The sequence below is a fragment of the Elephantulus edwardii genome, unplaced genomic scaffold (assembly GCF_000299155.1).
Source record: "Elephantulus edwardii isolate Elephantulus edwardi_28Jun2011 unplaced genomic scaffold, EleEdw1.0 scaffold00079, whole genome shotgun sequence".
Classification (NCBI taxonomy): Eukaryota; Metazoa; Chordata; class Mammalia; order Macroscelidea; family Macroscelididae; genus Elephantulus; species Elephantulus edwardii.
The window spans coordinates 14,906,167-14,920,811 of NW_006399829.1; the positions used below are offsets into that span (position 1 = coordinate 14,906,167).

General features: G+C 39.0%; 1 protein-coding gene across 1 annotated transcript in view; it reads right to left on the reverse strand.

The window, feature by feature from the left end:
* ITGA2 (integrin, alpha 2 (CD49B, alpha 2 subunit of VLA-2 receptor)) overlaps window positions 1-14,325 on the reverse strand; it is a 169,571-nt gene extending 155,246 nt beyond the window's left edge. Inside the window, exons 1-2 of the mRNA XM_006889598.1 lie at window positions 14,310-14,325; window positions 13,291-13,408 (exon numbers count right to left, since the gene is read on the reverse strand). Coding sequence (XP_006889660.1) covers window positions 13,291-13,408; window positions 14,310-14,325 — 134 coding nt within the window. The remainder of the gene's footprint in view (window positions 1-13,290; window positions 13,409-14,309) is intronic.
* Between the last annotated feature and the right edge of the window lie 320 nt (window positions 14,326-14,645).

The following is a 14,645-nucleotide window of genomic DNA, read 5'->3' on the forward strand; positions in this document are numbered from 1 at the left end:
AAAAAAAAATTTGCTGTGATCCAACCAGTCAAAAGCCTTCTCATAGTCAATGAAACATAGATAAGACATTCCTCTGGTACTCTCTGCTTTTTGTCAAAATCAATCAGACATTGGCTATGATGTCCCTAATGCCAAGGCCTCTTGTAAACTCAGATTGTATATCTGGTTGTTCTCTGTCGATTTACTGTTCCAGTAATTTTTGGATAATCTTAAGCAGGATTTTGCTTTTAATATTATTATTCAATAATTTTCATGTTCTGTTGAGTCATTGTTTTAAAAAAAAAATATGGCTCTCTTCCAGTGATTTGTCCAGGTAACTGTCTTCCAGATTTCTTGGCACAGCCTGGTGAGTATGTCCAGGGCTGCATCTGTTTGTTGAAATATGTCAATTGGTATTCCATCAATTCCTGGGGAGTTGTTTTTTGCCAATTCCTTTGGAACAGTTTGAACTTCCTCCATCATTATTGCCTCTTTATCATGTTTTTCCATGAAAGTCTTCTGGGTCAACCAATTATTTTTAGTACAGTGACTCTATCTACTCATTCCATCTTCTTTTGATGCTTTCTTGTTCATTCAATATTCTGCCCACAGCATCTTTAAATATAGCAACTCAAGGCTTGAATTTGTTCTTCAGTCCCTTCAGCTTAAGAAATGCTAAGCAAGTTCATCCCTTTTGATTTTGTAACTCCAGCTCTTTGCATATTACATTATAATACTTCACTTTGTCTTCTCAAGCTGCTCTTTGAAATCTTGTTCCATTCCTTAACATCCTGATTTCTTCCATTTGTTTTGGCTTCTCAGCATTCTAATCCTATATTCAGAATCTCTTCTCATATCCAACTTTACTTCCTTCTCTGTCTTTGTAATGACCTTTTGAATTCTTTCTGGATGATATTCTTGATATCCTCCCACAGTTCATGTGGTCTTTATTTTTTAGTGTTCAGAGTTCAGAGCCTCTAACGTGTTTTTAAGATGGTTTTTAATTCAGATGGGATAGAATCAAGATCAAATGTGTTTCTTGCAGATGTTTTAATTTTCTTTAGCTTCAGTTCTAATTGGCATATGAGTAGTTAATGGTCTGTTCAACAACCAACAGCTGGCCTAGTTTTCACAGCTGATAATTGAGCTTCTCCAATGATTTTTTTACTACAGACGTAATCCGTTTGATTCTTGTGTAGACCAAGAAGTGAGTCCCATATGTATAGTTGGCATTTGTGTTTCCTAGAAAAGATATTTGCAATCCATAAATCTATGATTGCAAAAATGCTATCATTCTATCTCGTCTCATTTCTGTCACCAAGTTCATATTTCTAACTACTGATCCTTGTTCCTTATTCTGAACTTTTGCATTCAAGTCACCCATTATTATTAATGCATCTAGGTTGAATGTTTGATTGATTTCAGACTGCAAAAGTTGGTAGAACTCTTCTCTATTTTCTTTTCTTTGGCTGTGGGTATTGGTGTATATATTTGAATGATAGTTTTATTAACAGATTTTCTTTCTATGTGTATTATCCTGTTGTGATATCATCACCACACTGTATTTTAGGATCTAGAAATGCTCTATTTAATCATGAATGCGATCTCATTTTTCCTTACCTTTTCATTTCTGGCTTAAGAGATCATATGATTATTATCTGATTCAAAATATCCTATTCCAATCTATCTCAGTTTGCCAATGCCTATTGTTGTTAAGTGCTGTTGAGTCATAAACAACTCGTAGGGACCCTATGAACAAAAGACCTGAACACTTGTATAACTTTCATTGTGTCGCCAAGTTCATAGAGTGTCTGGAGGCAAGCTATTTCAGAAGTGGATGCCACTCTTGCTTCCAAGCTTGTTTTAATCAGGGAGCTCCACAAAACACTGTCTACCATGGGTAACCATTATAACACATGACACATCATTGTCACAGTGTTTAGCATCACAGCAACCACAAGTTACCTCTGTACAGAAAATGGAAAGACCAGTGCAATACACTTGGAAAAAAGTTTGTCCCCAAACAATTAAAACCAGGTGTAAGGGCCATAGATTAAAATCACCCACCTTTGGTTTGGTAGCATAGTATGTCAGTATTTATGGACTGAATTTCTTCCTTAAAAATATCTGATTTTCCTACATCCATGCTTCTCGTATTCCATGTTCCAATCGCTAGTGTTTGCTTGCAATTGTTCCTCCTCTTCTGTTTCCCAATACAAGTGCTCAGCCTCCAGTGCCTTATCTGCTAGTCTAACCTAAGTATACGCCAATTACTAATAGTTTAACAGGGAGCTTTGGTGGCCTAGTGATGAGAAGCTGTGCCGCAATCCCACCAGTATGCGGTTTGAACCCACTGATTGCTCTGCAGGAGAAAGATGGACAGTCTACTGTGTGATTACCTGTCTCTGAATATCCACCAGAGGGTTAGCTATAGGTCAGTTCTGACTTGACGACACACAGCAACAATGGTGTTTAAAAAGGTAAAAGCATTAGGAGTATTTATTAAAATATTAACAATGTTTTCCAAACGTTAAAAAATGGAAGAATATATCCTATTCAGACTTTTAATATTATAAAGACCATATTTGGGCTAAATTGCAAATTAAAGTACCTAAAATCTAATGAAAGAAAACAAAAATAAACATATGCACATACAATTTCAAATAAAAGGAAACTGCTAATAAAGGAAGTAATAGGTTAAATTGCCCTCCCATGACTATGGACAAGTGAATTTTATCTTTGGACAGAGACAAAAAGGATGATGATATTGGCTGGCATTATTTAAAGACCAGAATAAAAAGCAAAGGAATAATTGTTTTGGAAAGGAGATCAGAATAGAAATCTGGGCCAAGAAGAAGAAGAAATGGACTGATGCTAAGCCAATGCTCAAGGAGACTAATCTAAGACAGATGAAAAGTGGTTGATGGGCAGAGAGGAGAGAGAAGTAGAGAAGAACCAGTCATGAAACTTGATTTTCTTCCTGCATCTTTTTACACAGTGCAATCACAAATCTTCTCCTCTTCTCAGTAATTTTCCTTTTACTAGTGCTTTACCTTCATTTTCTCACATTAGGCTCAAAACATTGAAGTTTGGTAAGGATGGTACCAAACTCTCTGTATTCCAGGAAAGTTGTGCAACTTTCCCAAAGTCAGCAGAAAGGAAGCTCAGATGGCAACGTGCTGCTCACTGGAGGGGGAAAAGACAGATGGTGGCCTGCAATCTGGCCCATGGAACACTCAGAGGTAAAGCCCATGGAAAAAGGATAAGACATTTTCTACAACATAACTTTTGACCTCAAATATTGAACATTTATCTTATTTTATAAACTTTGTATTACAATATTACATGTTATTTACAAATGCAAATTATGTTTTGCCTTCTACTTACATTATACACACACACAAACTCACTCTCTCTCTCTCTCTCTCTCTCTCTCTCTGTCTCGGAACATCATTTCTGCTTTGCATCTTTCTAACCAAAAACTCCTGTTTGCGGTATCAGGATCAGAGGGAGACTCATTCAATAGCCTGTGTTGTGCAGATGACACAACCTTGCTTGCTGAAAGAGAGGAGGGCTTGAAATACTTGTTGTGAAGATCAAGGAGTGCAGTCTTTGGTACGGATTGTATCTCAGTGTCAAGAAAACAAAAACTGGACTGATAGGCAACATCATGGTGAATGGCGAAGAAACTGAAACTGTCAACAACATCATCTTACATGGATCCGCAACTAACATCTTTGGTACCAGTAGTTAGGAAATTAGGGGTTATAGTGCACTGGAAAAGTCTGCAGTTAGGGGCTTCTCCAAATTATTGGGGAATAATGATGTCAGTTTAAAGACTAAGGTGAGTCTGATTCAGGTCATGGTTTTCCCGATAACTTGCTATGCATCTGAGAGCTGAACAATGAATACAGATTACAAAAGAATTAATGCCTTCGATTTGTGGCACTGGAGAAGAGCACAGAACATCCATGGACTGCCAAAAGAACAAAAAAATATGTCTTGGAGAGGTTGTGGCTGGGGTGCTCTTTGGAGGCAAGAATGATGAGGTTTAACCTCACATACTTCGGCCATGTTTCTAGGAAGGGCTATTCCTTGGAGAAGGAAATGATGCTTGGAAGGATGGAGGGTCACCTAAAGAGAGGAAGGCCCTCAACCAGGTGGACTGAAACAATGGGCTCTGTGTGTCAGGAGGTGTGAAGATAGTAAGAGATAGGGTGGAGTTCAGATCCACTATTCATAGGGTAGCTATGAGTCATACACTACTTGCCGTCAGCTAACAACAACCAAAACCTCCGAGGTCTGAACATACCAGAAGCTTCACAAGAGAATGCTAGGGCAATCTGGTCCATATAGTTACAGCCTTGGAAACCCCAAGGAGCAGTTCCACTCTATCCCACAGGGTCGCTATGAATTAGATAGAATTTATTTGAAAGTACTGAGCTTGATTTTTGTTATCTCCATTTCATATATGCCGTAATTACTTATCAAAAACTCAGCACCATCAAATCCAAACCAAATGACGGCTGAATATCTATTTGGTTTCCAAAGTCATAAATAACACAGGTGGAGAATGCCCAGCTTTATCTAGATGGCCACTGTTGTGTTTTTACTTCTAAAGAGGCATGATCTTTATGTTGGGAGTGCAACTCCTTACATCACCAGAGCTCTAATGATTCATTACGTAATCTTTCTAAATTTCAATTCATTTGTTTGTTGCTGTTGTTACTATAAAGTTATAATATAGGCTTTTATATAAATATGGATCTTTTGTTTTGGGGTTTTTTTTGGTTTGTTTTTTTTTCCATGATGCACTTTAATTATATCCTACTCTCTTCTCAAGAAACAAGTGTGCACTAGCCTCAACCATAGCAGGATAATATATTCCTAAAACTGGAAATCCCCCAGTTCCTAGTTAGTTCTCAATCACACAAGTTATCACAAAGTTACACATGACTGCTGAGTCACACATGAGCTGAAATGGCATATTTAGGGCAGACATTCAGGCTAGAAAAATTGAAATGAGGCATATCACCACAAGCTACAGGAAATGATTCTAAACATGTTTCCGGTTTTTGTAGATTGTTGGGAATAATAATTACATCATGAGCATTTGCACATCCTGTGAGTAAACTGAGAGTTTATAGAGGAGTGGTTCCTTGACCTACAGGGAGAACAGATCACAGCTTTCCTGAAAAGACTAAAGTGAGCAGTTGGTAAATAGCTTAGGACACAATCCAGCAATTCCACTTTTAACAATTATCCTGCTCATTGATTAAATATACTAAGTAATCCAAAAGAGTCAATATTATTTTCTTAAAATTTGGTAGCTCCCAATATAAATATGCCTTTAAAGTCTCAGAAATACAGAACATATGACACAGCTCAACTTGCACTTTGAAAATAACTGTGTTTTCAGTAAAGCCAGAGAGATTCTTCCATGAATGGTCAGAAGGGAGAAAAGCATTGAGAGCTGAGGCAGACTGAAGACAGAGTTAGAATAAGGAGAGAGAGAAAATTACCAGGATAGCAGCTTCAGGGAGTAAAGAGGAATGAAAAGGGCATGTGTGTATTTCTATAAAGTTGAAAGCAAAATAACTCATAGTGTATTGCAGGCAAGCATAGTATTAGCATTTTCTATGCCCAAAGTTAACTTGATTACTATCAGAAGGAAAGTTAATGTTTAAACAGTCCTCCCCACATCTGCTACTTCCATAATGTGTGTGCAGTTGCAATAAATTAGGAGTGGAGAAGGGCGCAGGGCCAATTGTCAAAGCAAATAGGCTTTTCTAGATTTCCAAGTCTCATACTATTTTTCTTAAGTCTTAGCATTGTGAAGGCTGCTTGTCCTTAGTGTGACCCATTCTAGCATTGGGATGCATGAGGGAGAGGTGGGAAAATTCACTCCCCTGGATCTTACCCAGAGCTCTACCCTCTGTGGCAAGGCACCTTGGCAAGACTGTTAATGGCAGGAGTCAGGAGAGAACTTTGTTCTGAGGACATTAACCTCAGAACACAAAATAATCCTTTAATATTGAGTTAAGAGAGGTGATTACATTAAAAAGAACAACGCCCTATGGAGAACAGGATTTGAGTCTTAGCTACATCTCCTGACCCATAATATTCATAGCTGCTCACTCCATATTATCTTCCACAGTGACTCGTCCATGCTCCTGAACTTGACGGTCTGTGTGCTGTATGTTCTGTTTCTTGCACAGTCTCAGTGTATAGTGAGGGAGATGATTATGCTGACAGGTTAGCTTGGCATTTTTGTGTCTTTGCTTCTCAGGACCAGATATATGAGAAGACTGAGACCTGAAAGCCTGACCAGCTTTTTATCTCTTCCCTTTTTGGCTCATACTTCCTTATGATATGTGCCTTCAGACAGATGTCCTCTCTTTTTCCTCTAAATAGAAGAGCATATTTATACTAGTTGGTGGTTAGATACAGGAAGGAGGGAAGGGAAGCAGCTCCAGGACAAGCCTTGAGTGTAAGTCACAACACACAAAGATATCTATACTGAAGTTAAATGCATTATCTTAACCAAAAATAGGATGTTGTTGTTGAGTGCCACTGAATTAGAACTAACCCATAGATGACCTTCTAGAAGGTTTTCAGAGGCATAAATCACACGAGGGACTGTCCATTCTTCTCCTGTACAGCAGTTGTTAGATTTGAACAGTGTCTTTGAGATTGCAGAGCAGCTTATCACTAGACCACCAGAGCTCCCCTGTTCTATGAGTACATGTCCTAAGTGGGGTCACCATGTTGGACACGGGGTTCAGATGAGGGCTGTTGTCTTGGACAGTGTGGATGAGGTGCTCATCTTGGAAATGCAATTGTACTTGCTTATTTCAATCTTGTTGTTGCACCATTAAGTCACCTTCGATTCATAGTGACCCTATGTATACTAGCTCTGAAGCCTGTCCTGTCCTGTCCTGTCCTAAGCCAGTCTCACTGACCCTGATATAACTACCCCTCATTGCTTCCCTTACTGTATCATCAATCCATCTCAACCAGGGTCTCCCTCTCCAGTGCTGTCCCTCCACGCTTCCAAGCATGATGTCCTTCTCCAAGAACTAGTCCCTCCTGGCCACGTGCCAAAATTATGTGAGATGGAGCTTCAAAATCCTTGCCTTCAAGGAGGAACTTTGTTTTACCCTCTCCAAGAAAGACCTACTTGTAGAAAATTGATTCCTACTACACTTGTTAAGAAAAGCATGAACTACTGCTCTGTTTTTCAAGTTGGCAAGAAGAGTTCAGACCAACTACCTGTAGAGAGCAATTTCCCTACTACATCAACAGCAGAGATAAAAAGAAACAGAATGCTTCTCTCCATTCTCTCTAAGCCTTTCCTACTCCTGTTCACAAATCCCACATCAATATTCTCTCACTCACCAGTTAGATGTTTGCATCTATCTTGATGATGATGGGAAATTCATCCTCTCTAGTTATCTCAGGTTTCAACGCCAAAATGTTTCCATGCAATCAATGTGTTAGTTCCCCCTTTCCATAACAGGCAGGGGTTGACTCTGAGTTACAAATAATACTCTTGGTACTAGCATTCAGGAGATCAAGAGGTGTATCGAATTGGGAAAGTCTGCTGTCACAGATCTCACCAATATACTGAGGAGCAATAATACAAGTTTAAAAAGTAAGATGCACCTGATTCAGGCCATGACATTTTCAGTCACTTGTTATGCATCGGATAGCTGGACAATGAGTGAGGGTGGGAAAATTGACACCTTTGAAATGTGGTGTTAGAGGAGAGTAATGAACATACTATGGACTTCAGAAAAAACAAAAAGATATGCCTTAGAGAAAGTACAGCCAGAGTGATCTTTAGAGGCAAGCGGTCAAAGTTTTGTCTCACATATTTTGAACTTGTTGTTAGGAGGGCCTATGCCTTAGAAAGGGATGCCATGCTTGAAAAGGTGGAGAGTCAGCAACAGTTAGGAAGACCTTTGAAATGTTCCAAATCCCTGGCAATAAGAGAGATGCAAATAAAAAACCACAATGGGTACCATCTAACTCCAGTAAGAGTGGCAAGGTTTAACAGGGCCTCAATTCATAAATTTTGGAGAGGATGTGGAAAGATAGGAACTTTTAAACATTGTTGGTGGGATTGTAAAATGATGCAAACATTCTGGAAGGCAGTTTGGTGCTTCCTCAAAAGCTGAACATAGAAATTCCATATGACCCAGCTATTCCACCACCTGGAATATACCCTGAGCAAATTAGAACTAAGGCACAAATGGAGATCTGTACATCAATTTTTATGGTGTTATTCACCATTGCAAGAACGTGGAAACAGCCAAAATGTCCAAACAGAAACAAATGGATTGTAAAATTATGGTACATTCATGCAATGTAATACTATACAGCAAGCAGGAGCAATGATTTTGTAAATTATTACTTAACTTGGGAGGGACGGGAGAGCATTATGCTGAGTGAACTAACTCAATCCCACAAGGATAAATATTGTATAAAACCATTACTGTAGAATGAATATAAGGATCCAAGAGGGGTGGGAGAGGTAGGAAGCAGAGGGATGAGGGTGTGCAGGGGGAGGAGGTTATTAATCATTGGGTTGTACAATCTGATGGCAAAGGTGAGAGAAAACTAAAAAAATTGGTTTTGAAAACAATGTATTTGAATTTTGTAAATAAACTGGCAGAAAATTTAAAAAAGAGGAAGACTTTCAATGAGACAATTTACACAGTGACTACAAAAATGGGTTCTAGGATTTCAAAGATGATGAGGATGGCCTAAGATAAGACAGGGTCAGATCTGCTGTTCAGAAGGTTGCCATGAGCTGTACTCGACTCAACAGCACTGACCAACAAAGATGCCTGGAGGGACAATTGGTAAGAGAAACAAGCTGATGATGTTTCTTACTTTCTGTGGCCCTACTTGCTAGTTTCTGTTAGCAAATACAGGAATCTTTTTTTTTTTTTTTTTGCCTTTTTGTCTACTCAACTTCTACCTTGCACTAAGATCAATAGCTGATTATTTTCTCACCCCTATTAGGATCTGATAGCTCTCTGTCATTCTCTCTTTCTCTTAGATTTACATTGTCCTAGAAAAGTCATTGCTTAAAAGGAATAAGCTCAGTGTTAATGAATGATTATTTGGCTGTGCCTATGAAATATATAATCAATGTGCATTTAAAGTCTTGATTAGCCCACCAAATCCATCAACTAAAGATCATCTTGTAAAGTTCTTCTGGCAAATCATTTGCAAATAGAATTTTCATTCAGTCTTTCAACAAACAAGTATTTAGCCACAACTCAGACTACAGATTTCAATATGGATTGCATCTCAACATCAAGAAGACAAAACTTCTCACCACTGGACCAGTAAGCAACTTTATAATACATAGAGAAAATATTAAAATTTTCATTATTTAATTTTAATCAGATCTACAAGCAACACTCTTGGTACTAGCAGTTATGAGATTAGGAGACATGTGGCATTGGGCAAGTGTCCTTTTAGGGAGCTCTCCAAAGTACTGAACAGCAATGATGTTCATTTGAAGACTAAGGTGCAGCTTTTCAACCACTTGCTATGAATCTGAGAGCTGGACAATGAATAAGGATGACAGGAGATTAATTAATGCCTTTTGAGTTACGATGTTGGGAGTAGAGTACTACATATTCCATGGACTGAAAAAAAAAAAAAAACCTAAATAGACATGTCTTGGGAAAATTGTGCCCAGAATGTTCCCTGGAGCAAGGATGGCAGAGCTTTGTTTCATATACTTTGGGCATGTCATTAGGGGAGGATTTTCCTTGGAAAGGGACATCATGCTTGGAAAGCTGGAAGATGAGTAATGTAAGAGAAGGTCCTGAACAATATGGACTAGCAACACTGACTGCAGCAATAGGTTCAAGTGTACAGGTAGAGGATGAAGATAGAGACGATAGGACAGAGTTCAGATCTGTGGTTCATAATACCTCTATGAATTGTTCCTGACATCACTTAACAACAACAATAGTGTCAGGCACCATTCTGGGGAATGAAAACACATATGAGTAAACACAGCAATCTATAATGAGAGACTGAAGTAGACAACATATAAAGCATACATAAACAAAGAAAATTTCTGATAACTAGTGTTATTGTTGTTGTTATGTGCCATCGAGTCGCTTGCGACTCATAGCAACCCTATGTACAACAGCCCTAAACTCTGTTCTGTCCTGCACCAATCGCACTGTCTCTGATACACCCATCTTGATTACCCCAGTCACTGAATCAATCCCCCTCATAGAGGGCCTTCCTCTCCTGTGCTGTCCTTCCACCCTCCCAAGCACGATGTCCCTCTCCAAGGACCAGTCCCTCCTTAAAACATGTCCAAAGTATGTTAGATGGAACCTCAGAATCCTTGCCTCCAAGGAGCCATCCGGTTTGACCCTTTCCAGGACGAATCTGTTTGTTTTCCTAGCAGTCCATGGTAGGACTCAATACTCAATACTCTTCTCCAGCACCACAGCTCAAAGGCATCAATTCTCCTTCTATCCTCCTTGGTCATTGTCCAACTCTCTGATGCATAAAACAAGTGATTGCGAAGACCATGGCCTGTATCAGACGCACCTCAGTCTCTAGAGAGACACCATTGCTCTTCAGTACTTTGGAGAGGTTCCTAACAGCAGACTTTCCCACGGCAATACACCTTTTAATTTCCTAGCTGCTGTTACCAAGAGTGTTGATTGTGGAGCCAAGCAAACCAAAACTGTTAACTATCTCAATCTCTTCACCATCCTTATTGATGCTGTCAATTGGCCCAGTGGTGAGAATCTTTGTCTTCTTGACATTGAGCCTCAATCCATATTGGAGGCTGCAGTCCTTGACCTTCTGCAGCAAGCGCTTCAGGTCCTCCTCAGTTTCAGCAAGTAGGGCTGTGTCATCTGCATAATGCAGGTTGTTGATGAGTCTTCCTCAGGAAAGGCAGTATGTTGTGAAAGGTGGAGGGTTAGAGATAGAAGAGGACCTTCAACAAGAAGGATTGACACAATGACTGTAAGAATGTGCTCAAAGGTATCAGAGATCATGAAGACAGTGCACTGGTCATTGCCAGGAGTCATAGTTGCCCGAATGACATTTAACAGCAATAATGAAATCACACAGGAGACTTACTATCTATCTCTCATAGAACTGCTGGTGGATTCCAGCTTCCTGAAAGGCATGACCTTTTGAGTTAACAGCACAGCTCCCTATTGATAAAGCCACACTAGAGCCTGGAGAACAGGATATGCAAAAGTTTTGAATTATGAAGGAGTTTGTGTCAAGGAACAGACAAAGGACAAAATCCCTGGAGGCCTGTGAACACAGAGAACAGATAAAAGATGAGGTAGACAGTCAGGCTAATATGGAGCCCTTAAGGTATTTGAATGTAATTATAATGAAGAAAATCATGAAGAGTTTTAATGTTGTGGTTATGTGCTGACGAGTTGTCTGCGACCCATAGTGACCTTACGTACAGCAGATCTGAACCCTGATCACTAATTCCAACACACCAATCCCCATTGTACCAGTTACTGTATCAATCCACCTCACCCAGGGTCTTCCTCTTCTGTGCTGCCCCTCCACCCTTCAGAGCATGATGTCCTTCTCTAAGGACCAGTCTCTTCTGGCCACGTACTCAAAGTATGTGAGACAGAGCTTCAAAATCCTAGTCTCCAAGGAGAAATTTGGTTTTACCCTCTCCAAAACAGACCTATTTGCTTTCTTACCAGCCCATGGTATGTTCAACACTCTTCTCCAGCATTACAATTCAAAGGTGTTGATTCTTCTCTCATCCTAAGACATTGTCCAGGTCCAGCTCTCTGATGCATAGCAAGTAACTGAGAATACCATGGCCTGGATTAGTCACACCTTATTCTCTAGACTGACATCATTGCTTTTTAGTACTCTGGAGAGGTTCCAGACAGCAGATTTTCCCAATGCAATTAATCTTTTGATTTCCTGACTACTGGTATTAAGGATATTGATTGTAAAGCCAAGCAAGCTGTAATTGTTAGCAACTTCAATCTCTTCTCCATCTATCATGGTTCTGCCAATTGGCCCAGTGGTGAGAATCTTTGTCTTCTTAAGAGATGATAATAATTGATAGATATCAACAGATATACATATATATGTACATAGATGTTAAATGATCAAAACTAGTGATATTAATTTGGTGTGGAACATTTAGAGAAAGTTTTATTTCAGGCCTAAATAAAAGCAGCAATACCGTATACCTAGTGCCATCAAAACCCTTGCTACCAGTCAGGAACTCAGGAGACATGTTGCACTGGGCAAGTCCACAGTGAGAGACCTCTCAAAAATGCTGAAGTGCAATGATGTCAGTTTGAGGCCTACGTGCATCTGATTCAGGTCATGGTCTTTCCAATCACTTACTATGCATCAGAGAACTGGGCAAGTAATAAGGGTGACTGAAGAATTGATGCCTTTCAGTTGTGTTGTTGGAGATGAATACTGAATATCCCATGAACTAAAAAAAAATAGGTATGTCTTGGGAAAAGTGCAGCCAGAATGTTCCTTCATTCAAGGTTAGCAGAGCTGTCTTTCCTGCTTTGGACATGTAATGGTGCAAGGTTATTCCTTGGAAAGGAATCCCGCTTGGAGGGATGGAGGGTCAGTGAAGGAGATGAAGATCCCCAAAGAGATGGATTGACACAGTGACTTCAGCAATGGGCTCTAGTGTGTCAGAGATGATGAGGATGGCACAAGATAGGACAGGGTTCAGATTAGTTGTTCAAATGGTCATTATAAGTCATTCTTGACTGAGCGGCACCTACCAACAATAACAGTACCATCACCTTCATTCTGACTCCTAATGATCTTGTAGGGCAGATAGAAGTGCCCTTAATGTTCTCAAGGTTGTTACTTTCTATTAGGGAAACAGACTGCCTCATTTTTCCCTCTACAAAGTAGTTAGTAGAGTCAAATCTCTACCATTTTGTTAGCAGACTATTTTAGTCTCTGTGCAACAATCCTTCCAATACTCTATATCATCACAGTAATTGTTTATCTGTATTTACCAGGTCTATAAAGACATCTTTCATTTAAACATATTTAAGCAATACCTATTAATTGTAGGGGGGAAAAATCAGGACAACTCATTGCCATGAGTTGGAACCAAAGCTGACCCTCCAGTGGATTTTCAGAAGAAGTAAATTCCACAGAAGAACAATACCAATCATTCTCCTATGAAGCAGATGGGGGAGTCAGGTACAAATATGAACAAATTAAAGTCCTATATAAAATTTCTTTAGTATTTTTAAATCATAAATAATAGAATTTTCTTACCAATTTCCATCTGGATTTATAAACTGCTGCACCGTGTGACCAAACTGCTCACTCGAAGGACCAGAAAATATTTTTGCTTTGGGGAGGCCAACATTGTATGCCATACAATTTAAAATTCCTATTAAGAAAAAGAAAATACAGTTCATGTTACAATTTGTGAAGTAAGTGAAAAATACCAATTTTTATATAAAATTATATTCCTCAGAAATGTTTACCAAAAACTAATAACTGCTGATTTTATAAAAGTTTTTCTTTTATATTGCTTTGCATACAAAATTCATATACATTGTGGTTTCACATTTTGCTCCATTCACACTGCATTTCATACAACCATTCCAATACACTGTTTTATAAACTTAATTCCATTTCATTACTCTTACTATTATTCCATCTTTTCTGGTCCTTGCCAGACCTTTCCTTTTCCCTTTAACCTCACCCTTTCACTCACCAAATTATGCAACCCTATGATCCCCCAATAAAATTACCCCTCTGCTCCCATCCTTCCTCCACCTGGATCCCCAAACATTTTTACTAGTTATCCTTCTATATAGTATTTGTCCTTATGAGACTGAGTTAGTTTACTCAGTATAATGCTCTCCAGTGTCTCCCTAGTTATGCAGTATTTAAAAAAATTGTTCCTGAGTGCTGCATGGTATTTCATCGTGTGCATGTACCACCATTTCTCAATCCATTCAGTTGCTTTTGGATATTTGGTGACTACTGTTTTTTAAATACTGTCATTGGGCCCTGGCACCAGGTTAAGTACTTTATATGTGTGGTTTCTATTCTCATAAATCCTCAAAGTAAACCTAGGAAATGGTTTGCTGGAAAGCTGAAAAACATGAGAGAACAGAACTTAAACAGGATTTCCCCCCACACCCCAGAAGCTTATATCTTAAATCACCATGTGACCTCTAAGTATTTTTACGTATTCTGAGTATTATTTGTCTTTTCTGACACAGTAAGATGCTGAGGAATCCTAGGATGCGGTATAAAGAATAGATTCTCTATCTTCTTACTTCCCCAGAAGATCATGATACGAGTTCTGTTGTTGTTGTTGTTGTTGTTAAGTGCCGTCAAGTTGGAATTGATTCATAGCTGAACCTCCGGTGGGTTTTCCAAAGCTATAAATCACATGAAAGAAGACTACCTTGGAGCTGCTAGTGCACTTTAAAAGTGTATCTTAGTGTTGAAAATGTCACCCTTTATCACAACCACATCACTCTTGGATTTTGTAAAAAAAATGTCTACTGAATAGATTACATTATGAGTATTTGTTATTAGAAATCTTGAATAAGACATACACTGCAGATTAAATCGGGAAGGAGAAAGAAAGGGAAAAAAGCTAATAAAGG